At 41.8% G+C, this 27,830-nt stretch overlaps 1 protein-coding gene across 4 annotated transcripts in view; it reads right to left on the reverse strand.

Moving 5' to 3' along the window:
- tenm3 (teneurin transmembrane protein 3) overlaps nucleotides 1-27,830 on the reverse strand; it is a 321,921-nt gene that overhangs the window by 221,757 nt on the left and 72,334 nt on the right. For all 4 annotated transcript variants that reach the window (XM_077246625.1, XM_077246624.1, XM_077246623.1 and 1 more), the window contains exon 3: nucleotides 24,168-24,446. In XM_077246625.1, the coding sequence (XP_077102740.1) occupies nucleotides 24,168-24,446 (279 nt within the window). The remainder of the gene's footprint in view (nucleotides 1-24,167; nucleotides 24,447-27,830) is intronic.

Genomic DNA, 27,830 nt, shown 5'->3' on the forward strand with positions numbered 1-27,830 from the left:
TCCACCACATTCATTGACGTTCTGCTAACGTTCTGGGGGTTCAAAAGTGTGATGTCAGTAAGATTTTCTTATATAAATTAATATTTCTTTTCAGAAAATATTAGTATTATGAAGCATTATGTATATTATTTGAAAGTTCAATTAAAGGCCCACTGAAGTGCCTTGAAACGTGCAGCGTTATTCAATGCGTTTACGTAATTTCCACTGAAACAGGAAGACAGGGTGGGACATATCAAGCAGCTCCTACCATTTTTTTGAATGTCCAATAGCATTTAGTTTATATCACAGCTCGGCCAAAGCTGTTGAGCTCGGCAAAGCCGCATTCGACAAACAGAGTCTAATATATTCCACTTTTAGATTTAATATGAAACTGCTACTAAAGCAAATCTTGCTGATGATGTATACTTTGAAAAGTGTGTAATTTATGTTGGTGCATGGCACCGGTGATATCTCTTCTTCTCGTCTAATGCCTAGTCTGTCTATTTTATGTTTATTTTACACACAAAATAGGTTCAATACGTTTTTTGGTCTGCTTCGAGTGCATATCATCCGCTCTGTGCAGACTGTGTGCGCACTGCGGCGGTTCACGTGACACTAACATGAAACCAGACTTCATTTGCCCAAATGTAATGCATATTTACACTGTCTGAATCATTCACTATCCCCTATATAGTGCACTATGTGCCATTCACCATATAGAACATAGTAATTGTGTTAACAAGTGACCGATTTCAGTCGCAGCTTCAGCATCTATTTGTAATGTAGAGGGCGGGACGCTTCAGATTCTAGAGAGCATTTGATTGGACAGAAAATCTGATGAGAAGCTAAAGTGCAAAATGATGTAATCAAAATAGTTGATCAAAATTGGCGGAAGTGAGAGGCGGAAGTAAGTTTTGAACTCTTATATCATCTTTTATCAAATATTTTCAATCCTGATGGACATTGGGGGGTGGCTGGGCAGCTGAGACTAAAACAAAAACAAAAAACACACCCTCTGCATACTCGCTGTAGTCATGCTGACTGTATGATACAAAACAGTAAATTTTATATGGCGTTGCAGAAAAGACCAGCTTGGTTTCTACTGGTTGACCAGTAAACTGAGCTATTGAAGCTGACCAACCATCATGATCATTGAGATAAATCTGGTTGACTAAGGAAGTCTTGCTGGTTAAGCAGGTTTGGAAGCCTAGTGGGGACACCTGAACAGCAGCATCACGAAGACACCATATGCTGGGGACCACCTACGCTTGGTCTTTTCAGCAGGGAGTTAAAACACATACAGATGAATCCTGCACACAGTCAAAGAGCGGCAGTCCTCAAAGCAGTGAGAGATGGGAGACCTGGGGACTTAGTACAGCAGCTTAGCAATGCAATACAGCACATTAGCATGAGAGATTACATGCTGTTTAAAGTGTGATAGGGCTTCAGGGGTGAGGTGTAATTCTTTAGCTGAGAGAAACTTGAGTGTGTGCATCTCTCCTCTCCACTTTCATTCTTCAAAATGAGGCCATTTGATAGAGGACAGCTTGTGTCTTTGGATTATCCATCAGAGGTCAAAGGGAGAGTTGCTTTTAACTAATCACATTATTCCAGAGAAAAGCGAGAGTGATTGTGTACTGTACTGTGGAGGCATGTGGTGCTAACACACAGGAAGTGCAAGTGTGAGAGAAAAGCACCACCTCTGCACATTCTGTCACCTGAGTTTGACATTCAGTGGGAAAGAACTGGATTAATTTTTGGCACACATTTATATGATGTGATGTTAAAAAAATATCTCCCATCCCATTTATGCAGACACAACTTTATTTTTGCAGTTCTGTTAAATGCTGCTAGTGATATTTCACACAGCAGTATTAGTGCTAGTGTTTTATTTAACTTCACGTAATAATGCAAATCAAGTATAGAGAGTATGCACTTAGTAGGCTATAGTCTGGGCGCCTCTGTCAAGAAAAAAATGCAATGTATGATGGTCCTCTGCAAACTTGAAGGCAGCACATCCTCACTGTCTTAGTATAACCAATCCAGTAATCCCCAATGTCTACAACAGAAAAGTCTGCTTCTTGCTTTATCTCCCAGGGGCAAATATGAACAAGGGAATAGGCTAATGCTAAGTGCCTTACTCTAATCACACAGCCAAGACAAACCTCATTTCTAGCGTAATACCCTCAAAAACCGTCCACATAATCCTGCTGACAATCAAAAGAGTCTTCACCCTTGCAAGCCGCTGCTTCCCACTGGATAATATGGCCACCTTACAAAAATATCATCATTAGCATAAATCACTTTGATGGCTTAGCATCTGCCAAAGGGTGTTATTGACATTTCTAATGCCCATAAACATGATGTTCCTTGTCGATTTAAATTAACCCAAGTCCCTCAAGTTTCTTCCCTGGATCAGGTCAAATTTGTTCAGGAATAAAAAAAAAAAAAGAGAAACGACACGAAAGATGCAAATTCATTTCTTCAAGGCCAGCTCACCAGAGACCCGGAAACTGCTCTCAATAATTGACATTCATTTCTGACTACAACGTTTTAACATGAGCAAGTGTCAAGTTTTCAACGTGGAATAACAGCAAAAAGCTTCCTTCTTGTCGTCTAATAACTCCATCTTTTGGGGCTATATGACAAGTGAAGGAACTGCAAAAAGAGGAGAAATTATAAGTTCTAAAAGTAATTTCCGTAACCCTCCCATTAACATATGTTACTAGAAAAGCTACTGTGTGCTGGACAAATACTTATTCAGACAAAAATGCACAATATTGTTCACATTCACACATTAAACCACTTACTGTACAGGCCTACATAAGACACTTAATGTACAAAATTAAATTAAGAACTTTCATTTGTAGTATAAATTCATTATGGAACACACTACATCCGCTATGTTGGCATTATCCCTTGTCCCGATATGCTCTTTGACCTATGATGTATTAAAAACAAACAAACAAACAAATACATATTCCAGAGTTGTTGACTTTTTAACCATGAGTTAACTTTGTAACATTTTATTTTAACTTTCCAGGTAGAAAAATAGCACCTACTCTTTTAAAAAGCCACCAGGCTCATAGTTCTCTGCTATTTTTATTTGTAAAACTATGTGGACTTATGGGACAGAAACGTGACCACAGGCTGCACACTTCAGAATCTCAGATGATGCAGTATGTCACCAGGCTATTGTCATTGTCATCATGAATACTAGGTATTCAGGCAACCATATGGGGACACTCATATTGTGTCAAGCAAGCTGAAATGTAATAAGTGACCTCATGTCATTGGCTCTCAGAGGTGGCTATGCACACTGCTGAACAGCAGCGGTAACAGGAAGGATGACCTCTGACCTCCCAGTTGCTAAAGCCAGTAGTAAACAGGTTTGCCAGTGGCCCTGTGGGTCTAAAAGAGAATGAAAGCTGTTACATAGGTCAGCCAGGCCAAAAAGGCCCATGACACACACATACGCACATTTCACAATAGCCTTGACAGATCTCAAGTGCCCTACGCATTAAGACGAAAATGAAAATTTGATTACATTCGGGTTGCACTTATCCTTGAGTGGCCCCTCTCAGCTAAAAGCACTGAGTTACGTGTACTTCACCTGATTATCCTATGCATAAAAATAAATTAGCGGGACAATTGTTGAATACCTTGCTCATGAAAAGGAGGGCTATTGAGCACTACTTCTAGTGTGTGGCAGAATTGTTCTGAAATGACTGAGAACACCTTCATACACAAAATCGTTCCTGGAACTCTTGTATTATGGGATAGCATTTCACAGAAGAGCGCTAGCGTCAGAATCCATAATTGAGGCGGTGTATGAGAGCTCTGGAGGGCAGACAGGCCGGACGGCCCTGAAAAACCCATAGACAGAGGCAACAACGCTGGTGCCACCAGCGGCTCCAGCATAAGAGGCCTCTCTGGCTAAACTACTGATAAGAAGCATAAAAATCAATGATTAGCGGCTGGCGCCTATGCTAACTCAGCCAGTGCTATTCATTTGGATCAAACACGGCCACTTCCGGCTCAGGCCTTGTGTACTTCTAATGTTTCATGGGCTCTTGATTTGGGCGATGCTCTCCACCACATTCATTGACGTTCTCCTAACAAAGAAGAGGGCTACAAATGGGTCTGAAATTCTGCTGCAGCACTAGCATTCTCATCAGGATTAGATAGCCCGTCAAAGGTCGAGATAGGCACAAAAATGCAGCACAAATGTATTTTAATGCACACATTAAGGGATCATAGTATTCCATGTACTTCACACATAAGCAGCAGTGTGCTGCATGGCTGAAGTTTAGGTGCAAATAGCAAGCTAAGGCTTTCTTTTTTTAAAGTCTGTACCCCATTTACCCCTTTTCCACCAAAGCATTTTGAGAGCTGGTTTGGAGCCGGTGGCTGCGCGCGAACCAGTTCTTTGTGTTTCGACAGCCAAAGAACCGGTTCTCGGCCAGGAAAACTGGTTCCAAAGCGTCACCAACTATTTGCTGGACTAGAACCGTTCTTTTACCACGTCATGCTTACGTCTGGGGCTGGGTGCGGGTTTAGATGTGTTCAAAACATCTTTTCTGACCATAATATAGGATCGCAAAGCCAGGAGAAACATTTGCAGAAACACAATGTAGTCCGCCATTGTAATTGTTATGCTTGAAGTTGGCGCAATCGTTTCTAGTTTTTTTTATTAAAAACATTATGTAAGCAAAGAAGAAAACAGTCACAATATAGAACAAATAAATGGAAAGAAAAAAAGACACAAGACAGGGGTAGATAACTAATCAGAAAAGATTACATATCAAAGGAAAAGGTTAAAAGACTTACATATTTCAATTGTTTTTAAAGCCTTTTTGGTTCACGAGTTAGAGATAATCCCAAAGTAATGTTGTAGGTTTGCAAGCGTTTCTAGCTAAGATGTATGGCGACGTACACAGTGACGTAACGACGTCGTTCGCTGGGCGCTCTAGTCAGTGGAAAAACAAACAGGTTCTGAGAAGGTTCGCAAGTTTAACCAACTCCGAACCAACTTTGAACCAGCACCAGTTCCGAACCAGTTCTTTTTTGTTGGAAAAGGGGTAATTGATTCTTGATTCCTGTTTCATGCAGTGACAAGCACACAAGCAGCTTTCTGTTTATACACCAGTTTCTGGTAGACCAGTTTGTACCGTTTAAAAGTTTAGTTTTTTTTTTTTTTAAATTTAAATGAAAGAAGGCTCTTATGCTCATCAAGATTGCGTCAAATAAATAAATAAATAAATAATAGTCTTAAGTAATATTGTGAATTAAGATTCAAAATAACATTTTTTTATGTTAACATATTTTAAAATGAAGTTTTTCACAGCCATTACTCCAGTCTTCATACACATGATCCTTCAGAAATCATTCTAATTTGATGATTTGGTGCTCAAGAAACATTTCTCATTATTATCAATGTTAAAAACAGTCATGATGCTAAATTTGTGTAGCTACAGTTTCTGCTCTTTGGTTCTGTTCATGTATATTAATTATTGTTTGGGTGCACATTATTTAATAAATTAAGTATAATTAAATTATTTAATTTAATTAGATTTCACAACAAAGTTTATAAGAATCCTCAAAGGACAACCTCAAATAACAATTTTTTAATTCAAAGCAGTTATTAAAAGAAATACTCTAACTCAGAAATAACATAACATAGCTGAAACTGTCAACATGAAAGCCCAACGGTGACATAACTTTGCTTGTGAAACAGGCTTTTGACTTTTTTTCTTTCAATTAAGTATTTTTTAATGAAGTGGCAGCAGTAAGGAAAAGAAGGAAGGGTGAAAGGACACATGGATGGATGGATAAAATGATAGAGAGAGAAGTCGATGTGAAGCGATAGCAAAATCTCAAGGGGATGAGGCAGAAATATCTGGCTTTTCTCCTTCTCAGCAGATACTACAGCGGGACTGTGGAATGGCGCCTCTGGGAACCGGAACAGTTAATACATCACATGAGCCGGCACACTACAGTGTCTTTACCTTCTCTTTCATCTCCTCAGATTTTTCTTATTCATCATTTTTTTTTTATCTGTGCTGTCTAACCTCTTTCCAGTCTGTGCCTCGGCACTCCTCCTTTTTTTCCCATCATTCACTTCCCTATCTCTCTCTCTCTCTTTCGGTGTGAGCAATGTACTGGTCTGTCACCTCGTGTCACATGTCAGCGAGTGTCTCTCACTCACCAGAGAGCTCCTCTGCTCCAAACAACTGACTCCATACATATCCCACAGGCCTCTGGGGCTGTCGCTCACACAGCGCCACACAGGGGACAAAGGAAGAGAGAGAGAGAGAGATAGAGAGAGAGAGAGAGAGAGAGAGAGAGAGAGAGAGAGAGAGAGAGAGAGAGAGAGAGAGAGAGAGAGAGAGAGAGAGAGAGAGAGAGAGAGAGAGAGAGAGAGAGAGAGAGGAGGAATAGAGGGAGTTTGTGTCCTTGAAGCAATCAGTCAGCTCAGTGACCCTTCGCGCATTCAAGCAGTGAAGAATCGGCTCGGTAAAAAAAAAAAAAAGCCTCTCTCTCGCACCACATTTCCCATATTCCTTTGTACTTTTTGAGAACATGCAGACCTTGGACTTTGAGGAGGAATGTGTGCATGTATCTGTAAAACCTGTAGACAAGCAGCTCTGGGATGTGTTAAGGCAGAATTCCCTCGGGTTACTCTCTGACACACTGCTGGTAAAGTGTTTCTCGCTGACCTCTAGCTTGGCCGGTGGATGCGGGCATAGGCCTAATGGATGAATTAGCTAAAAACGACAAGCATAACACATCCCAAAATATAACAGTCATTAGTGAGACTAATACATAAAGGTTTCTTGACCTTAGGAGATTACTAAAAACAACAAAGCACTAAATGTTTTCTCTCATCCTAAAATGACTCTCAAAACGAAGTTCCTTACTTCAGCAGGAAGCTTTCTTTCCTGGAAAAATTATAAGAACTAATATGATAGCCACTTTGAGTATAAGAATACATTTTAAAAATACACAAAAACAAACAAGACACCCTTGCTTTTCTATGAATTTAATATGTGAAAGAGAAGACCTCCAATCACTCTGCTGAAGGCTTTCACCTGTCTTCATCCTCACCACTGGGAGGCAGCTGTCATCGAAGGTCGTCAGTTTGCTATTTATCAGATTAATCGAAATATCTGTGGGACTAGCAAACAAACGAACATTGAGACATTTACATTAGTTATAAATGGTTAAATTAATTGATCATTGCGACAAGAATTGCACTATTTTCACATTTCTGGACACATACAATATGATTTTCCTTATGCATCCCTATGCATAACACAATGTCAGTGGCTCATTTCGTAATGTGTAGCCTGATTAATCTTCCTTGGACTCTTTCCCCTTTTTCTCACATACTTCCTGCAATTTCCCAGCTTCTCCCTTTTTCGCCCTCCCCCTTCTCCTAGAAGCTATGAATGATTTCTTTGTTCGGACAGACAGGCTAATTGAGAGGGCCTTTTCTGAGTATCATTAAAAAGGATGATTGCCGGCCATCCAAAAAATTAATGTCCCAGGTGACCTATAAAACTCAATTGATCTTAACAGTGGGCAGTGGGGAGAGAAAGGAGACACACATTTAGACAGGCTTTCATCAGCAATTACACCACATTTTGTAATTAAATTATGTCTTGGTAAGCGTGGTAATTAAATAAGGTGTAGAAGGTTTGCTGGACTCCTGCTAATGGCTAACAGAGAGAGAAGGAGGGAAACTCATGCCAGTAAAAGTTTCCAGACTACTGGAGTGCTATCATCATTACCTAAACTTAAGGACAGACACTTAAAGAAATACTGAGCATTCCTCTTTGGATTTGACAGCAAAGTGACACATAGTCTTCTCTGTATAGAAAAAACAACAACATACAAAACATGAGACAAAACTAAATTAAACAAAACAAAACATAAAACGAAACAAAACTAAATTAAACCAAAAAAAACACCCAAAAAACAAACAAAAAACGAAACAAAAAAACTAAAAACGAAACAAAAATCTAATTTAAATACAGCACAATGCTATTCTTTCACATTTATCAGCTGGTTAAGTGGATTACAAGTGGTTAGTGCAGGTTTTTGCACTGAAATACTGCACAGCGCACATTGTGTTTAATGAATTCGTCGCATAGAGACTGAAATACGACTGAAACGAAGGGGGGAAAAAATCGGTCTCTAAAACGTGTCTCCAGAGAATGACAACCACAGCTAGATTGTAACATGAGTTTAGCATGGTGCTGAACTTTTAAACCAATGTGCCACAGTGATGGGTGGTTCTGTCTATCGCTCTGTTCTGTTTTTCATTTGCACTCTCTTAGGACTTGAACAGAGCAGCACATATCATCTGGGCTTTAGAGGTGCATTGTTAGCTTTTGCTGATTGTGACATATGGCACCACACACCCCCAAGCGATTTGTAAGCTATTGATTCATTGTTATGTACTGGTTCTCCATGACTGGGTTCTGCTTATGTTGCTAAGGCAAAATCAACCAGCATACAAGAGTTTAAACAGCTTTCAAGTTTAGGCATGTGGGGTCTCATATTGCCATGAAATACTTAGGCATAGCATAGAAACTTAAATAGAGAAACACAGAATTTAAGGATCAGATTACTCGGTTCCTGTCTGGGTCTGTAATTTTGTTAGAGTCCAGAGCATTTGCATATCTGCATTTTTTCACGCTGACCAAAATCTGACAAGGAGCCACTTCAGTATTAACCCTAATCAGCATGCCTAAGAATGCAAGTGTGCAAAAATACATTGTAAATGAAACCTTCTGGCCTTTTCCATTGCACTTATCTGCTGGACTACTGCGAGGAAACTCATACTTTGCACAGATGGCTAGAAGCTTTTTCTCTTTCTCCATCTCGCCATCTTTCTCCATCTCTCCTTATCCCTTTTAGACATCCCCTCCAGTGCTGACATCATCAACCCCTTCTGTGAACACCAAAAGAGCACAGCACCGTTTTTAGTGAAGTTCTCAGGCTGCAAACTTGATGTTCGAATTTAGAGAGCGATTTTGGAGCGCAGAGGGAAATTTACTACTCTGCTCACTCAATTCACAACGGCAAAACCTCACAAGATACACACTCTGTTCAAATACTCAGAGTTGTGATGAAAAGCTGCCATATCCAAATTCTTATATTTGAACTGATTTGAAAAACCGTCTTAAGGCACATCCGAACAGAGTCCAGCGTGCAGGCTGATGTCAAACGTCAGGGTAGGGTGGAATAAAAGTGCCTTGTTAATGTTCGATTACACAGTCTGGTTTAACATGGCCTATTGTGCGCAGCTCTCAATCACGGCTCGTGAAACTGTCACTCTGTCAGTCAAAGCATGGCTCTGGAAAGTGCCACTGTGGAGAGAGTGCTCTATAATGACGGTGTGCTAGTGTAACAAAGCACGGTTAATGCCATTACGCCGCCAGCGCTGCTTCACAACATCCCTGCCATAATGGCGCTCGTTTCAAACTCTGTTTACGAGCTGCAATTAACTTTACCCAGATCACCACTCTATTTTTTTTACCTCCAGGTGTCGGGGAAAAGGAAATGACACATTTTTGTTTAACTGCGAGCCAGAAAGCCGGGCCGGTGGCAGCAAGGTGGGTTTCCGGTCTCAGGGCATGGGGGCCTGTTTGGGGTCCAAAGCTAGAATTGGTCCGCTCGGATGGAATGACCAGAGAGTTATATGACGCTATCATGGACATAAAAGAAACAATTGAAAATTTTATCAGTGTCCAGGTCTGGCTCAGAGCTTCTAGCAGGGTCTGCTTGTAATCTGTCCAGTCTGGGGGGTGTAAACAAGGGGGGCGAGAAGGGTCGTAAACAAGGGGGGCGAGAAGGGTCGTATGCCAGTTTGAGTGGCCTACACTCTTGTGCTAACAAAACACAGCTGCTTGTTGTTCACGCCAGACTTACTGAGATAAGAGCACTCGCTTTATCAGCCAACACTGCTATGTATACAGTGTATGGAGATTAGTTCGCACATACGCAAGTCCTGTTGAAAACACAATGAGGGACAACAACTAAAAGTGCTACTCGCTCATCTATTTACACACTAAATGCTTCTAATACAGGGTTAACACATGACTTACTATGCAGTAGAAACTATGCAAGCTATAAAATAGAGAAACAAAGCAGAAAAAAAGATACACTATGCTTAATCAGGACTATCAATCAGTATGCTGATTGAACAGATGATTTGATGGTTCCTGACATAAGACCTTTAACCTGTCCACATTTATCCGTACTTCCTTCCTGTGCTACATCTGTTCTCAAGAATCAACTTGATTCTTGAGTCCAAATAATGAACTTTTTTCCGCTGTGTTTCCATCCTGCTTGATCTTTCATTACAAAGCCTTGTTACCTAATCAAAAGAAAGAAAGAAAGAAAGAAAGAAAGAAAGAACATCACTAGTTCAATGCTGAACCACAGATTCTACATGGAGGGTTGTATTGTGAGCCGGATGGATGTGAAACTGCAGTATGTAGTTGATGTCGACTGCTGTTTCTTTGTAGGACTTTGAAGCCCACTGAATGTAATGTCTTTGAAGTAACCCTCTGCTGCACAGGCCTATTCTCAGAAAGAGCTGTAGGTAACTGTGCGTTTTACATTGTATTAGCTCTGTGTTTAAACTGAACCCAAATGGGTCAGTTATGTGTATGTGTCTCTTGTACCCAAGAGAGCAGAAAAGAGAGAACAAGTGCTTGGGTATGTGATAGTTATTTTTGACTGGCCACATATTTTATATTCAGAGCAGGCCTCCATGCTCTATAGGTATACAACTATATACACAGGAATAATATAATATAATATAATATAATATAATATAATATAATATAATATAATATAATATAATATAATATAATAAAATATAATATAATTAGTGCTGTCAATCGAATAAAAAAACTATTTCCCTTTCAAGGGAACTTCGAGCTGCGTCAAACGCTGCGGGAACGCCCCTGCGTTGTGCGTCATGAAGCACGTATGGAATCAGCCCAATGGAGAGATGAAACGTCATAGGCGGGTGACGTCATCGACCAGGAAACTATAAAGCACCCCAAAAACACAAGCGCATTAGCTTCTGTGCTTTCAGTCGCGCTACATGTGAATCTGTCCCTGTGTGATATTGTCTGTCTTACATACCCTGCACCACACAAACAATTTATCCCTATATATATATATATTGAGAGATTATGGCGGACGAACAGCAGTTTAGAAAGTGTGTTCCTCCCTGCTCGCGTTATTTAACGAGCGGGGATACACATGATCTTTGTGTTGTTTGTTTGGGAGTTCAGCATGCCCAGTTTGCTCTCGAGGGAGCAGACTGTGAGCATTGCGAGCGTTTGCCGTTAAGGACGCTCCGCTCCCGCCGGTCGCTCTTTGAGGAGAGCGGTTCGGTGCGCGCTCCCCGCGGTTCGGGTCCCGCTTCTGCCGAGGCAGAGCGGCGGCGCTTATCGTGGGGATCGCAGATGGATCTCACAGCGGGGTTTGAGACGGGCTCTGCCTTATCTCTCCCTTCACCTGTGAGATCCAGTGCCTCAGTCCCGGGTTCGGAAGCACGCGCTGCGGTTTCTTCCGCTCGGGCTGAGGCACCAATGCTATCCAGTTCTGAGGAACTTGATGTTGTTAGTGTTGAGGGAGATGTGGAGGATTCGCCACCCCACACTCCTGAGAGTGATGAGCTTATGGAGGTGTTAACAAGAGCTGTTGAAAAACTTAATATTGAATGGCCAGTGACTAGACAGGAGTCTGTTTCTAAATCAAAGTTGGATGAGAGATTTTTGCCGTCACGTGTGCAGCCTCCACGCCGGTGCCTGCCGTTTTTCCATGATCTCCACACCGAGGTGTCGAAATCATGGAGAAAACCGGTGTCATATAGAGTGTTTAGTCCCCAGACTTCAACATACGCTAATATTATGGGAGCCAAGGCTCATGGTTATGGTGCGTTGCCTCGTGTGGAAGAGACGCTTGCGAGCCATCTCTCCCCCGAAGCAGCATCATCTTTTAAGGCACCGGCATTACCCACCAAGCCTTTAAGAAACACTTCGGCTTTGGTGGGTAAAGCATATTCGGCAGCAGGTCAGGCTGCGTCATGTCTGCATACTATGTCAATCTTGCAGGCATACCAGGCTGATCTGCTAAGGGACATGAGTGAGAGTGAGGAGGTCAGTACTGACGTAGTTCGCGAACTGCGTCAGGCTGCTGATTTATCCCTGCGTGCCACCAGAGAATCGGCCAAATTAATGGGTCGTTCTATGGCAGCTCTGGTGGCCGCAGAAAGACATTTGTGGTTAAATCAGACTAATATTAAAGAGAGAGAAAAAGCTTTTCTTTTAGATGCTCCTCTTTCTCCCATGGGGTTGTTTGGTGATGCTGTGAATTCAGTTATCGATAAATTCCAAGAAGAAAAGAAACAAACTGCAGCTTTTAAAAAGTTTCTTCCCCTTAAAGTTCATGTCCCTGGGGCTGCTGGGCGGGAGCAGCCCCGGCCGTCTTCGAGCTCATCACATAGAGCGCAGCAGAGGCAGAGTGTCGCGTCTCGTGCTCCCCCTGCTGGACAGTGGGCTCAGCCGCGACACTCTCAGCCGAAGCCTTCTCCCAGTAGAACTGATCTGAGGACAGTTATATTGGCTAAGAAGGCTTCGGCTAAGAAGAAGTCCTGACGCCAAGCCGTTCAGGATGCTGAGGGTGGTCCCCACCGAGGCGGAAAGGTGTTCACCTCTTTTTACGGTGCCCATTCCTCCTCGGTGCCCTCAGGGGCTCGTTCTGCCAACCCCGCCTTTATGCCGGGGCACAGACGATCCCAGCGAGCGCTTTCCCGAGGGACGCTCGCTCCCTCTGAGGAGGGTCTCAGAGCGGTCAGACCAGTTGTTCCCTGCCGGTGCGCCGTTACAGGGCGCTGCGTCTGCTGCTCAAGTTACACCAGAGGCCAGTCTCGAGAGGCTGGTACCCTTAGTAGAATTTCTGGCAGAGTGGAAAAGCCTTCCAAAAATATCTCATTGGGTCCTGCAGACAGTAGAAAAGGGTTATGCTATCCAGTTCAGGTGTCGTCCACCAAAATTCAGAGGGGTTCTGCACACAGTGGTGGGCCCCGAGCAGGCTCTGGTATTGGAACAAGAGGTGAAAACGCTCCTTCAAAAAGAGGCTATAGAACGGGTTCCTCCTCCCAGTTTGGAGTCAGGTTATTACAGCCGATATTTCATCGTTCCAAAGAAGGATGGGGGGTTGCGTCCAATTTTAGACCTGCGCATATTGAATCGCTCGGTAGGGAAGCTAAAATTCAAGATGCTCACTATCAAGCAGATCGTGTCTCAAATCAGGTCCGAGGACTGGTTTGTCACGATAGATCTGAAGGACGCATACTTCCATGTGTCCATCCTTCCACAACACAGGAAGTTCCTGAGGTTCGCCTTCGGGGGCGAGGCGTACCAGTACAGGGTTCTTCCGTTTGGCCTAGCTTTATCTCCCCGCACTTTCACGAAATGCATGGATGCAGCACTAGTGCCTCTGAGGCTTCAGGGCATTCGTATTCTCAATTACATCGACGATTGGTTGATTTTAGCTCAGACCGAGCAGATGGCGGTTCGGCATCGAGATGTCGTCCTCGCTCATATCAGAAAGTTGGGGTTGAGGCTGAACGCAAAGAAAAGTGTATTATCTCCTTCCCAGAAGACCACTTTTCTGGGTGTCGTTTGGGATTCGGTATCGATGCGGGCGCGACTCTCTCCGACCCGCATCGCTTCGATTCTCTCAGCTGTGAAACAAGTGAAGCTAGGCCAGCTACTCACTGTCAAGCAGTTTCAGAGACTGTTGGGTCTGATGGCAGCAGCGTCCAACGTTATACCTTGCGGCCTGTTGTACATGAGACCGCTACAGTGGTGGCTCAGGACCAAGGGATTCTCCCCGAGGGGAAATCCGCTCCGCACGTTCAAAGTCACGCGGCGCTGCCTTCGTGCTCTGGTCATGTGGAGAGAAACTTGGTTCCTATCCAAAGGTCCTGTGCTGGGGGCTCTTTGTCGTCGCATAACGCTAACGACGGATGCTTCCCTCACAGGGTGGGGGGCGGTCATGAGTGGTCGCCCAGCCCAAGGTCTGTGGCAGGATCATCATCTTTCGTGGCACATAAATTGTCTAGAGATGTTGGCTGTGTTTCAGGCTCTGAAACACTTCCTAACAGACCTGAGAGGCCATCATGTGTTAGTTCAATCAGACAACACGTCGGTGGTCTCTTATATAAATCATCAGGGGGGCCTGCGGTCTCGCCGGCTTTACAAGTTGGCCCGTCAGATCCTCCTGTGGTCCCAAGGGAAGCTACTATCTCTGAGAGCAATGTATCTCCCTGGGTATTTGAATGTGGTAGCAGACTCCCTGTCGAGGCAGGGGCCGAGGCCAGGGGAATGGAGACTCCACCCCGAGGTGGTGGAGCTCCTTTGGTTGAGTTTCGGTCGCGCCGAGGTGGACCTATTCGCTTCCAAGGAGACCACTCATTGTCATCGGTGGTTCTCCATCACTCTTCCAGCCCCCCTGGGGTTGGATGCTATGGTGCAGCCGTGGCCGAGGTCACGTCTGTACGCCTTTCCCCCGATTGCTCTGTTACCAGGAGTTCTGGAGAGGGTCCGCCGGGACGGGGTCAGTCTACTACTAGTAGCCCCGTTCTGGCCGGCCCGAGTATGGTTTGCGGACCTGATTTCTCTCCTGGACGGTTCTCCTTTGGAGCTCCCGGTCAGGAGGGATCTACTCTCCCAGGCGGGGGGCACGATACTTCACCCCCGCCCAGAATTGTGGAAACTGTGGGCTTGGCCTCTGAGGGGGCCCAGCTCATAGACTCCGGTCTCTCAACCGAGGTTGTTGAGACCATTCTTAACTCCAGAGCTCCATCCACGAGGAAGCTTTATGCCTTGAAGTGGAAACTTTTCACTTCTTGGTGTGGAGAACACCTGCAGGACCCAGTTAACTGCCCAGTGGGTGCAGTGCTGGAATTCCTGCAGGAGCGCTTCTCCACAGGGTTATCCCCCTCCACACTAAAGGTGTATGTGGCGGCACTAGCTGCTTACCACGTCCCTTTCAGTGGAGTTTCTCTTGGGAGACACCCGCTTATAACTCGTTTCCTCCGTGGCACTTTGAGGCTGAGGCCAGCAGTTCGTACGAGGGTGCCGACTTGGGATCTGGCCATTGTATTAGAAGGTCTTTCCCTAGCTCCTTTTGAACCTATCGAAGAAGTTCCCGAGAAGTTTCTCACTTTTAAGACTATCTTTTTGCTTGCTATCTCTTCACTAAAAAGAATCGGAGATTTGCAGGCTCTGTCGGTTTCACCCTCGTGCCTGGAATTTGCACCTGGCATGGTTAAAGCTTTTCTGCATCCTAGACCAGGTTACGTTCCTAAGGTTCCTACTAATATTGTTAGACCTACGGTTCTGCAGGCTTTCTGTCCTCCTCCATTTATGTCATCGGACCAGGAGAAACTTAATTCACTCTGCCCTGTTAGGGCATTAGACGCTTATGTCCACAGAGCTGCCCTGTGGAGGAAATCAGAACAACTTTTTGTATGTTTCGGGCCACCCAGGAAAGGGTGTCCGGCGTCTAAACAGAGAATGAGCAAGTGGGTGGTTGAGGCTATCTCACTTGCTTATGAGTCGGCTGGCCAGCCTTCACCTTTGGTTGTCCGAGCTCACTCTACCAGGAGTATGGCTGCTTCTAAAGCTCTTTTGTCGGGGGTTTCCCTGAGTGATGTTTGTGATGCGGCTGGATGGTCTTCACCGCATACTTTTATTAAGTTCTATGACCTAGACTTAAGCTCTACCCCTGGGGCACAGGTGCTCTCGTCCTCTGTGCGCTAGTCTCACATGACGGTCATTTGGTCCTATGGCGACGTGGGTATTCGCGTTCCCGCAGCGTTTGACGCAGCTCGAAGTTCCCTTGAAAGGGAACGTCTCGGTTACGTATGTAACCCTAGTTCCCTGATAGGGAACGAGACGCTGCGTCGCTCCGCCATACTCCCGGCACTCCCGTTAGCGCTTCCTTCAAGCCTATCAGAAGCTAATGCGCTTGTGTTTTTGGGGTGCTTTATAGTTTCCTGGTCGATGACGTCACCCGCCTATGACGTTTCATCTCTCCATTGGGCTGATTCCATACGTGCTTCATGACGCACAACGCAGGGGCGTTCCCGCAGCGTTTGACGCAGCGTCTCGTTCCCTATCAGGGAACTAGGGTTACATACGTAACCGAGACGTTTTGATTAATCACATAGTTTTTCTGTGATTAAATGTGATTAAAAACACTAAAGTTTTTATCAGCTGTTTATATATTGTATATTGTATTAATTAATCTCCAAATTAATGTAGAAACAGCATAAAGACAGTATATTTTAAATACTTGTTTAATGGCATCTTTTTATGAATGAAGGCAGAGTGTCACTGATACTAATAGGTACTGATGTCTAAGTGAAATTGACCCTAGCAGGGTCACACTCTGCTGTGTATAGGGCTGCGTAGACAGACCAAACAGAGTGCCTATGGTGACAAGCAATGACCCGAAAGCACGCACAATGGCCACACAGGCATCGGAACTGGACCTTGGCTCTGGTCAATGTTCTGCTGGGAAACCCTGGGCCCAGGCATTCACGTGGACGTGAATTTGACACGCACCACCTACCTGAACATTGTTGCAGGCCAGGTACACAAGAGTGTTCCCTAGTGGAAGTGGCCCTTTCAGCAGGATAATTCCCCTGCCACACTGTTTTGAGGAACACAATGAAGAGTTCAAATTCCCTCAAAATTCCCCAGATCTAAATCCGACTTAGCATCTGTGGGATGTGCTGGGACCAACAAGTTTGATCCACTTCACAACAGGACTTGAAGGATCTGCTGCTAATGTTTTGGTGCCAGATACCACAGGGCACCTTCAGGGGATCTTTGTTGAGTCCATACCTCGTCGGCGCTGTTTTGGCAGCACAACGGAGGACCAACACCATATTAGGCAGTTGGTCATAATGTTTTGGCACACATTATATAATTAGTTTAAATATATGTATCTACACATAATGCAGCATGTGATTGGGTATGATCCATGTAAACAAATTCACTAGAAGTATGTGAGAGATAAAAACAGAGAAATAAAGAGCAAAAGTAAATAACTTTTAATCAGTCATGGAAATAAGTAAAACACAAAAAAGGGATAGGATGTGACAAAGAAATTTCTACTCTACATTATATACCTGTTCACCTTTTCTAGTAAATTGCAGCGACAGGGCCCTTAGGAAGTGCAGTGTTTCTGAGTAAACACACTCTCTGTTTTGTGAGTGATAAGGGTGCTTAAGTGAGCTACTGATAGCTCATCCTTCTTACAAAACAGACACACACACACTGTTGTTACACTGCCGAGGAGAGTTCATGACCCTCACGGGAAAACAATGCGTCTCGGTTTAGCCTCCGGAGACGCCACAAAACCGTGGCCATTCAGCCATGGCATGGAAAGAAATCAAACTGTAGGCATTCTTTCATGTCTTTTTTGTTGTTATTGTTTTTTTTCATTCATGGGGGGACCAGTTACTTTCAGACCAGTTAAGGAAAAGCTTCCTTTAGGATTGGATAGATTGTAGTGAGTTTCAGGCCAGAAGGCAAAAGTTTGTTTTCCAAAATTGAGTCTATACTGCTGGCTTGCTAAACAACTGCAACACTGCAGGAAATGTGCCATGAGGGAACAAAACTGAAATGCTGGAAGAAACGAGTGGACTATGTAAAGCTTTTTTTTCGGAAGGTGTATCATAGCAGATTTAAGATATAATGCCACATAAAAGCAATAGTAAAATATGCTTCGACTTATCTCTGAAACCGACTTTAGTTCTGTGCAAATGCAGTATCAGTGCAGGATTAACTCTGTTGTTGTCATGACAGAGTATATATTTTATAAATTATATATAATTATAAATAATAATTTATTATAAAATAATTTAATTCCTATGTTTTTGCTATATTCATAAAACTAATATTTAAATATTTTCTTATCTAATATTTAAAACATACATTTTCTTATTTCTGTAATTATTTAGTATTACTTATTTCTTTGTAATTTATATGTAAAATATATTTATGCCTTTATTTGCATAATTCAGCTATTAATAAAACACATCTTTCTCTGCTAAATGCAGCTTTTGCAGTGTAAAACATGGCAAGAAAGAGTTTGATTATTTTGCAGAACATAGATTACTACCTCTAATTTTCTCTGGGTTTAAATGGCTTGACTGCAAGAAAAACCTCCAGAGAAAGAATGAGCACAGATTCCATGTTTTTGCCAGGAATTTAAAAAAAGAGAAAGAAAAAGGTATGCTTTTTCCATTAGCAAAACAAATGGCATAATGAATACTTATCCAAACCACATATCTTTGTTTACATTACATTTATCCATTTAGCATCTTTATGGCATGCACATACATGTTTCTTTTGTGGTTATCTCACAAATTCACCTGCTGTCACTATTAAATTACGTGGATGTTTGAGTGTAAACAATTGTCATGCTTCAATGAACATATGAAGACCATGCTGTTTTACAGGTCTATGAGGCTTATCTATGTGCCGCGCACATCAGCGGTCTGGCTTAGTTATTGGTGGTGCAATCTTTCCCAAAAGCCTGTTCCCATCGCCATCACCCTGTATCTTCCTGTGCCAGGTCTCTTAGCTAAAACACTGATATCAATAACTTTGCAAAGACAGCTAGGGTCGCCCACACAATCCCAGAGCACTTTAAACTGAAAGAAACAACAACAGCATTGCTTTTCAATTCATACACACACTCTGCTGCAACATGAATGTCATAACCCTTATATAAGTAACTCATTTTATAATATAAAACACACTTGGCCTTTTTCCACTCTCCAGCTCTGAATATTTTTCTCTCTGCAGATATATTCAGAACCTGGATATTTTTAAAATGAAGTTGTTCAACAGACTTTTTGAACATATTTATCTCTTTATAACTCATTTAATCACACATCCAATTAAAGCGGTCCAGTCTGGAAAGCTTTGGCCTGCTAAAGAGGAAGCAGGATGCACTAAACTACATATAGTAGACACATTAAGACACTCCTAAGATATAAGGCTTTAGTTATCATTGCTAATTAAGCGCTTTTGTAGAGTTTCCTGAAGTAATTAGATGACTGCCTATTTAAATTGGAAAATGTTTGAGCCTGTTTGGATGTGATGTTTATTAATAGTACACGTTTTTGCATACTGTTATGTTTAACTGTGTCTGTGTGCGTGCTAGTGTTTGTGTGTGTGTGTGTGTTTGTGTGTCTGTGTGTGTGTGTGTGTGTGTGTGGCCAGGCAGCCTCAAAGACGGAATTTCTGTGCCCTGAACTATCATGCCCGACTGACTAAGCCGGTTAAGATATTTACAGGATTTGCGTTATTGTTGACACATTTTTCTTAATCTCATTAAGCAGACACCTATGACCCTCTTTATAAAACATAAGGAGAGGTGGTGGACATTTCATTCCACCAAGCAAAAAATCGCTCCCAGAGGTCTCTATCACCTCTGATGATTCAGCAAAAATGTTCCACAGATTATTGGTGCTTATGGCAATGCAAGTAATAGAAAAGAGTGCTTGAGACGCTCCTGACACGATAAATCTGGCTTGACCGCTGGTCACTACTGCTGAGAAAATTTGGTGGAATTACAAGCCAGACACACACACACACGAAATGCAAGCTCCTGACCCAAAGTGAGGCCTTCAAGTTAGAAAAAAAAAGAAAGAAAAAAAGTGTCAGGACGGAGAAGTTCCTGCTTCTCTCCTGTCAAATCCTTTGATGTAGCTTCACAGACTCTTAAAAAACGGAGCGAGATTAGATGCTAGTTCTGGAACATTCTCTCGCACACCCGGGTACATGGACTAATGTCAGCGCAACTGCTTCCTTGCTCACAGCAGGGCAAGCTCTCTCATATCTGCCGTGCAATTTTTGATTAAAGCCCCCACCCCAAAATAATGAAACAACCTGAATCAAAACAGGGACACATTAAAACCTCAGTCGGGGAGCAGTGCTAACGAGACCTCGAATATTCAGTTGAGGACTTCGGTTCTGTCTCACGTAGTCAGGGCTCCCCCCCCCCCCCCTCTATCCCTCTTCCCCTGAACCCCCTGTAGTGTGTGTGTGTGTGTGTGTGTGTGTGTGTGTGTGTGTGTGTGTGTGTGTGTGTGTGTGTGTGTGTGTGTGTGTGTGTGTGTGTGTGTGTGTGTGTGTGTGTGTGTGAGTGTGTGTGTGTGAGAGAGAGAAGCTTCAAAAAAGCTCAAAACCAAAAACAGATCCAGAAGAGCAGGTGTCATATGATGGCAAGTTGACTGCAAATGACAGAGGAGGCACAGCAATTTCTGTTGGATCTAAAGTTGTAAAAAAAAAAAAGTACTATACAATAGAAGGTACTACAATACAACTTACAAAAAAAGTTTTAAATATTGATTATTTTAATAGAAAGCCCAAAATATGACAAAAATATGACTTTCTTTTAAAAGGGTTTTTAAATTATATGGTTCCCATAGTTTTTAACATGACTTTTTTTATTACTGGACACAGTAGATAAGAGGGATGAGCAATACACACACACACACTCACACTCACACACACACTTACACACACACACACACACACACACACACACACACACACACACACACACACACACACACACACACACACACACACACACACACACACACACACACACACACACACACACACACACCAATCAAACATTTGGGGGCAGTATGATATATTTTTTAATATTAAAGTGAATAATATTTGTATTAAGCAAGAATGCATCAATTTGCTGAATTGAGACAGTAAAGAAAAATGAAAAAAAATCATTTCAAATAAATTCTGTTCTTTTGAACGAACACAACTTTTTTTTTTCTTTGCCTTACTGTGAAGACTGAAGTGTGTGTGTTTGTGTGCCTTCTCTCTCCTTTCATTCGCTCCCTCCGGGGGAGTGAGCAGGTGTGCAGTGACCCAGGAAGAGGGTGACACGGGTGGGCATGCGGTGAAGCGCATCCCTGGCTCAAATGTCCCCTGGAGATGGTGGACAAAATATCCCTCCTTTGTTAGCGGCCATCTCTCGCTCCCCCTCTCCTTTCCTCTCTCCCTCTCTCGTCTTTTCTGCTGCAGTGGAACACACTGTGCTCAGGTGTTTCTCCCGACCCCTTCTCCATTACAGGATATTAAGTCCAAAGAGCGAGAGAAGGCAGAGCGAATGCTCTCTATGCCGAGCCGAGAGAGTCTCTGTGCGAGTGTCTCTCTCTCTATGTACTTTCTAATAGAGTTTAAGGGTGAACTTGGAAATGTGGGACCAGAATCGAGATCCTTTCACTAAAACCGTGTCTGACAGAGCTACACACACCTCTCTCACTTCCACTCTCAGCTTCTGTTTGACAAATCCCGCTTTTCCGCAAATGGAATTAACCTCCACTGCGTCTGAAGTCAAAAGGCAGTGTCACGAGGGCCAGGGGCCCATCCTCACAAATACGTACAATCCAGGTCTGAGGCGACAAGCCGAAAAATCTTGAAAGCTAAAAATGACTCCATCTTGAATTCGGTAGAGAAAGGAGTTGGGAAAGAGGCCTAAAAAAGCCAAACAGTGTGTCAATCATTTGGACACACTTTCTTCCATGGTGACGCCAGACACATGTAAACAGGAAATCTTTTGGTACGCCTGGAGAAAGCTTTTTTCAACATTCATGTCAAGAGGCACCGAATTTAAGGGAAACAGTAGCTGAAGTTAATCCCAAAGATCTTGTAATGGAGTGAAGTGAAACAAACCAAGAACAGAAAGAAAATCTATTTTTTTTTATTTTCTCCTCATGGACTCACTAACACTGTCTGCAGCTGTCTCTTTTTAGGACATAAGCCTTGGCAACTGCAACATATGCCACAATTCAGTGAGACAATTACAAAAAAAACCCCACATGTACTTATGTTACATGTTAACACTTGTATACAAAACCCCTTGTGATCAGCTTACAGAGGAGGCATTTTTAAACATGATAACGCTGTTACAAAAGATAGTCAACTTAATTATGCTGCATTAAGACAAAAACATCAGGAAAAGTTATTAATATAATAATAAAAAAGATAGAATAGTTAAATGTAATTAAATTAGATTTTTTGAATCCAATATGTTTTGTGTGCTATGTATTTTTATTAAAGTATCGGTTAGAGCAGTGGTTCTCAGTCTTTCATTCCAAGGCTCCCACTGTCAAAGGCCAAATACTTCTGCAGTTGTTCATGGTTTACTGGATAAAGATTTTTAATTCACATTTTTCTTAGAGCAGGGTTTAACTAGAAAAATGTATATACATTATAAAAATGTCAATGGAGTTAATGATTTACATTAGTTACATATCTAACGAACTACACTTTTAAAATGAGTTTTAAAAAACATGTTTCACATATTTCTTCACATATTCCGTTGAGCTGTGGGAATCATTGTTCTTTAAAACCAATACAATAATTAAAATAAGAAATATCTTGACTTATAGTTGTTCAATCATTTTAAGTCATTTTGAGACCATCTTGGAAGTTTGCTGGGACTCTCTGGTTGAGAACCACTGGGTTAGAGTATTACATGTTTAATCTAGCAAAATGCTAACATTAAACTCTATTGGACTCAAATAGAGTCAAGCTTCTTCTCTTAATTTCAATATGCATCTGAGATACATACAGGAATCCTTTCACTAATATTAACTACATTAAGGAAAGTGAATATCAAATATGTAGAACAAGCTCCTGCTGAAGGAGTGCGTTCATTGCTCTGGTCATCAGAGATATGAGAGTCGCCCCACACATTCATCTCATAATGAAAGCAAATATAACAATCCTACACACTCAGCGTTTTGCTTTCCTTAATTAAGCCAAAAGGTGTTAATGAAAGTGATTAGATAAGGTCTTCTTAAAGGTTATTTGCACACAACACCTGTTAGTCTAAGGAATATTAATAAATGAGAATAAGTGACAGGAGAGTGTGTGCATAGAAAGATAATGAATGATTTAGCTCTTCATTTGCTTAGTTTCCCCCCTTCCTTCAAAATGGCTGTCCTATACCTCACTGTCAGCAGCTTTAATTCTCAGTTCAATTCATGAAAAAAAGGAGAAAAAAACCCTCCTTCACTTCATTCTCAATTGGACCTGAAAAGAACAACAAGAAACAAACCTGAGGGATTTTAGTGTGAATAAAAATATAATCAAAAAAGCATGTGATGGAGTGATGACACCCCGCGCCCCCGCCGAGGCCTCGCTCTGGGTGAGAGGCAGCGGAAGTGTGGCGGTGAGGCCCAGCGGAAACCTGTCACCTGAGTATTCTTTAAAACATCACAGCTGCTTTGTGGGAATGAATGACTGCACCAAATAAAAAGAAGGAAGGAGAGAGAGAGAGAGAGAGAGAGAGAGAGAGAGAGAGAGAGAGAGAGAGAGAGAGAGAGAGATTGTCACTCCCATCACTTCTCCAGGTTTCAAGCATGATCAAATTTGCACTTCAAACCGCTGGGGCCTGTTAACCAGCCATTGTGTGTGTTCGCTCATGCGAGTGGAGCATTCCAACGATGGCTAGGTAAGGTCTCCTAGCGCCCGACACAAAGACGGACCTTTGATTGGGCCGCTGGAGGGTCCTCTTAGGGCCGCGGAAGCAGTGGTACGTGCATAACGAGAAAGAGAACATGCGGATATATTGACTTTGTTCTGCTTGCTATTGACTCTGTGGCCGGTCATGATAAGAATCAAAAGAGTGTGATAATGCTAATAATGTGTGAGAGAAGTGTGTACAATCTATAAATATTTCCTTTTATAGAGTCCTCTGTGTAGAAATCTTAAGTTTGGGAACATTGTAGCTAATTTCTAGCAGGTTCAAGCTGGCCGTTTGGACATTCACAATTTTCCAAAAACAAGTTGAAAGCACCTTAAGCTCAATTGAAAGCTTGTTTGTTGTCGGTCCAAGATAGTCTAGCCAGCTTGCACTAGCTGATCTCAGACCAGCTAAAAACCAGCTACTATGTTCCAAAACACAGCAATCAGCCTTAGCTGGATTTTTCCAGCATGGTAAAAGAAAAAAACAATGTTTTTTATATCTGTTTTGGGCTAGTTGAGTCTGCACTAAAAGGCTGAACGTGGCCCTAGTGTGGCTCCACTCACCGTTCTCACTGTCTGATTTGTTCTCGTGCTCTGTGTCAGTCAGGGTCAGGGCTGAGTTTGAGCGGCTGGACAAGCAGGAGTTGCGGCCAGACTTCACACCTCTGCCCCAGAGGCGCATGGCACGTTCCGGTGACATCACCCCCTCGTTCTCAGTGTCCACGTCTGAGCCTGCACCAACAGAGTAGCCGCGGTGGGGGAGGCCCATCTCTGCGCAGAAGGCCAGGCCACGGCGTGTGGCTGGTTCACATATTCCCAGCTGCCTCAGGTTAAAGTTCTGTCCTGTAAGAGAAACGTAACAAACAAACTGAGCACGTATCTATACACACAGTCTTCTATTAACAATCTGCAAGTGCCAAATGTGAACAAAACACATAAAAAATAAGAATAATTGGCAGCTGAATGGTACCGTTTTTTATTTTAGATTGCAATGCAATATGTGTTTAACTGCTATATAAAAATTAGAGTTATTTTGCTTGTATATCAGAATTAAGCAAAACAAATTAAAGTAAAATGAAAAGATCTGTGTCTCCATTACATCAAAAAGTATTTAATACTCTTCTTCAGCAAGGATTTTAAATAGAAAAATTGATCAAAAGTGACAATAAAGACATTTATAATGTTACAAACAATTTATATTTCAAATAAATGCTTTGCTTTTGAACTTTCTATTCATCAAAGAATCCAGATTTTTTAATTTATTTGATTCTGAGAAAAATATTTAGCAGCAAAAACTGTTTTTAATATTGATAATAAGTAAAGATTCTTGAGCAGCACATCAACATATTAGAATAATTTCTTGAGGATCATGTGCACTAAAAGGTTACGATTGCTGAAAACTCAGCTTTGCCATCACATAAATAAATTATTTTAAAATATATTAATATACAAAACAGTTAATTTAAAAATGAATAAAACATAAAAAAAAAAAACTAAAAAAAAGGAAATAATAATGGATTGGATAATAATAATAATATGCACCCTGTATTCATATTTGTCAATAATAACAATAAATAATTTTAACAAAATGCACCGATACAAAAACAAAACACACACACACACACACACACACACACACACACACACACACACACACACACACACACACACACACACACACACACACACACACACACACACACACACAGACACACACACACACACACACACACACACACACACACACACACACACACACACACACACACACACACACACACACACACACAATGCAGCAACCATTTAAAACACACACTGAGACACTTTCCACATGCCCTAGTTAAGCAGAGGAAACAATCAATCAAAGAGACACCAAAAAGAATCCATTTAATGTTCTATTTTGAAGTCTGAGTTCTGTTTTCTACGATTACTTCTGCCATGTGCACTTATAGCATCAAGAGAATGACAAATAAACTAGAATTGTCTAATTCCCTGGGCACTAGAAGCTCCCTTATAACACACACACACACACACACACACACACACACACACACACACACACACACACACACACACACACACACACACACACACACGCCACTGTAAGTATATGAGCACTGAAAAAATTTGACTTTTTTTCTCACTGGAGGGACTGTGGAAAGCCTAAGAGGACTTAATATCACTAGCAGGTTGAACGTCATGGTAAGTGGTTCTCATTGTAAGCACAGAGTGGTATGTTTCATGTGTGTGTGTGTGTGTGTGTGTGAGGGGGAACTCAGGTATGCTTTGTTGGCCTGTTCTATGAGGTAGGAACAGCCCATAGAGTGTTGGTAAAACACAAGCTGACAGGTAAATGGGCCTTGCTGGCAACTGGGGAGCCATTTGGGGAGTGTCAAGCTATGAAAAGATCCACTGAAAGGGGAAAAGGAAAGAAAAATAAAGGTGTAAATTGATAGCGCAATCTATTTTTTTGGTCTCATTTTTGGCATTGGAGATTGTATCAACTGACCCAAAAGCCGGATAGAAAGGAAAGCTTCTGTAAACAACACACACTCTCTCTCTCACACACACACACACACACACACACACACACACACACACACACACACACACACACACACACACACACACACACACACACACACACACACACACACACACACACACACACACACACACACACACACACACACACACACACACACATGCAAGCTAACACGTGTGGAACAAAGAGACTATCAAATCTCATCAGACAGTCAAATATCCGCAGACTTAGCAGTCTGTTCCCTGAAGACCCACAATGTACTGCAAATGTGATTTCTGATCGGTATTTGGAACCACAGATATAAACCCAAGTTACCAGAATTTCTTTCTGCTGAATGACTATGACATGTATACTAGCTAACCCTGTGAAAGCAAAATAAATGAACAAATAAATAAATGTGCAAGGTGGCATTGCAACTAAGACACAAATGTGTGTGTGTGTGTGTGTGTGTGTAGCAACCCAAATTGTTACCCAAGTTACACCCAACTCAAACGATATAAAGGATAACATAAATTTAATTTGAGACAAGCATATGACTGTCCTAACAAGATATTAATTACTACTTCTGTCTAAAAAATACAGATACAAACACTTTTCGCTGAGAACGGTGGACAGTCACATGACTAATTGTTATCCTGTAGCACCACGTATGTTCCCTGGCAGCCCTAATTGTGCTAAGTGAGCTTGAAAAATATGTTTCACAGTGAGACTGATGATATTTTCTCTGTGCACATTCTACATTACATGTATTTTGGAAGGATGCAGATAAACGGCAGCAATTAACCGTGAGAGGAACACCGCAGCAACACGTCTAAACATCCGTTTACACACTCTTTAAAAATGTTTTAATGAACTGACTGCAGTCTCTTGGGCTGTGCAAAGTCTCAATCTAACTAAAATGAAAGATTATTTATATCCATGTCAAGCTCACAATATGTATCTGATTTTCTGTAATCATATTATTTATAGCAAGACTTACTGTAGTTTGCACCATTTATGCAGGTGATAAAATACATCGGGCATGCTGTTGTCTTCAGACGTCCAATCATTAGATAATTTCGCAATTAAAATGTAATTACTTTTGCAGTGAAAACTGTAAGGGGAAATGCGCACAGACAAGGAGACAGCTTCATCATGCCAAAGTGTGAGCAGTCAGACTGGTACTTTTAACACTTTAAATCTGGACGATGATTTCAGAAATGTCTCCAGGCGATTAATATCTGACTTCAAAGTCAAGATGACAAAAAAAGTAAAAAACAAAACAAAAACAGAAGCAGCAATGACTGCAACATGTTGAGATTAATATAAAAATATATGTTGTTGTAAAACAAAAATATGAGTTCTAAAATATGATAAACATGATTAGAAATATGAATATATACTTAGTAAATAATATATAATACTAATTTAATTGATAATGCTAATAGTAAGTTGATAATCAATACATATCATCATCAAAAAAAGTAAATATATTTTATAGATCATTTAAAATGCATTTTAAAAACTTAAATATTTTCATTCTACATTTGAGAATAACTTAAAAAAATAATGATAAAATAAATTCAAAAGAACAAAAAAGTGGATAACAAGTACATACTAAATAACTGAGTAATCAACTTTAGTTGAAAAAATCACTTGGCTAAAATGTCAAACAAACACTGAAGTAATTTTTTAATAATGCC

This window comes from Siphateles boraxobius, unplaced genomic scaffold (genome assembly GCF_051911475.1).
Source record: "Siphateles boraxobius isolate OS27281-9 unplaced genomic scaffold, OSU_SipBor_1 29, whole genome shotgun sequence".
NCBI lineage: Eukaryota > Metazoa > Chordata > Actinopteri > Cypriniformes > Leuciscidae > Siphateles > Siphateles boraxobius.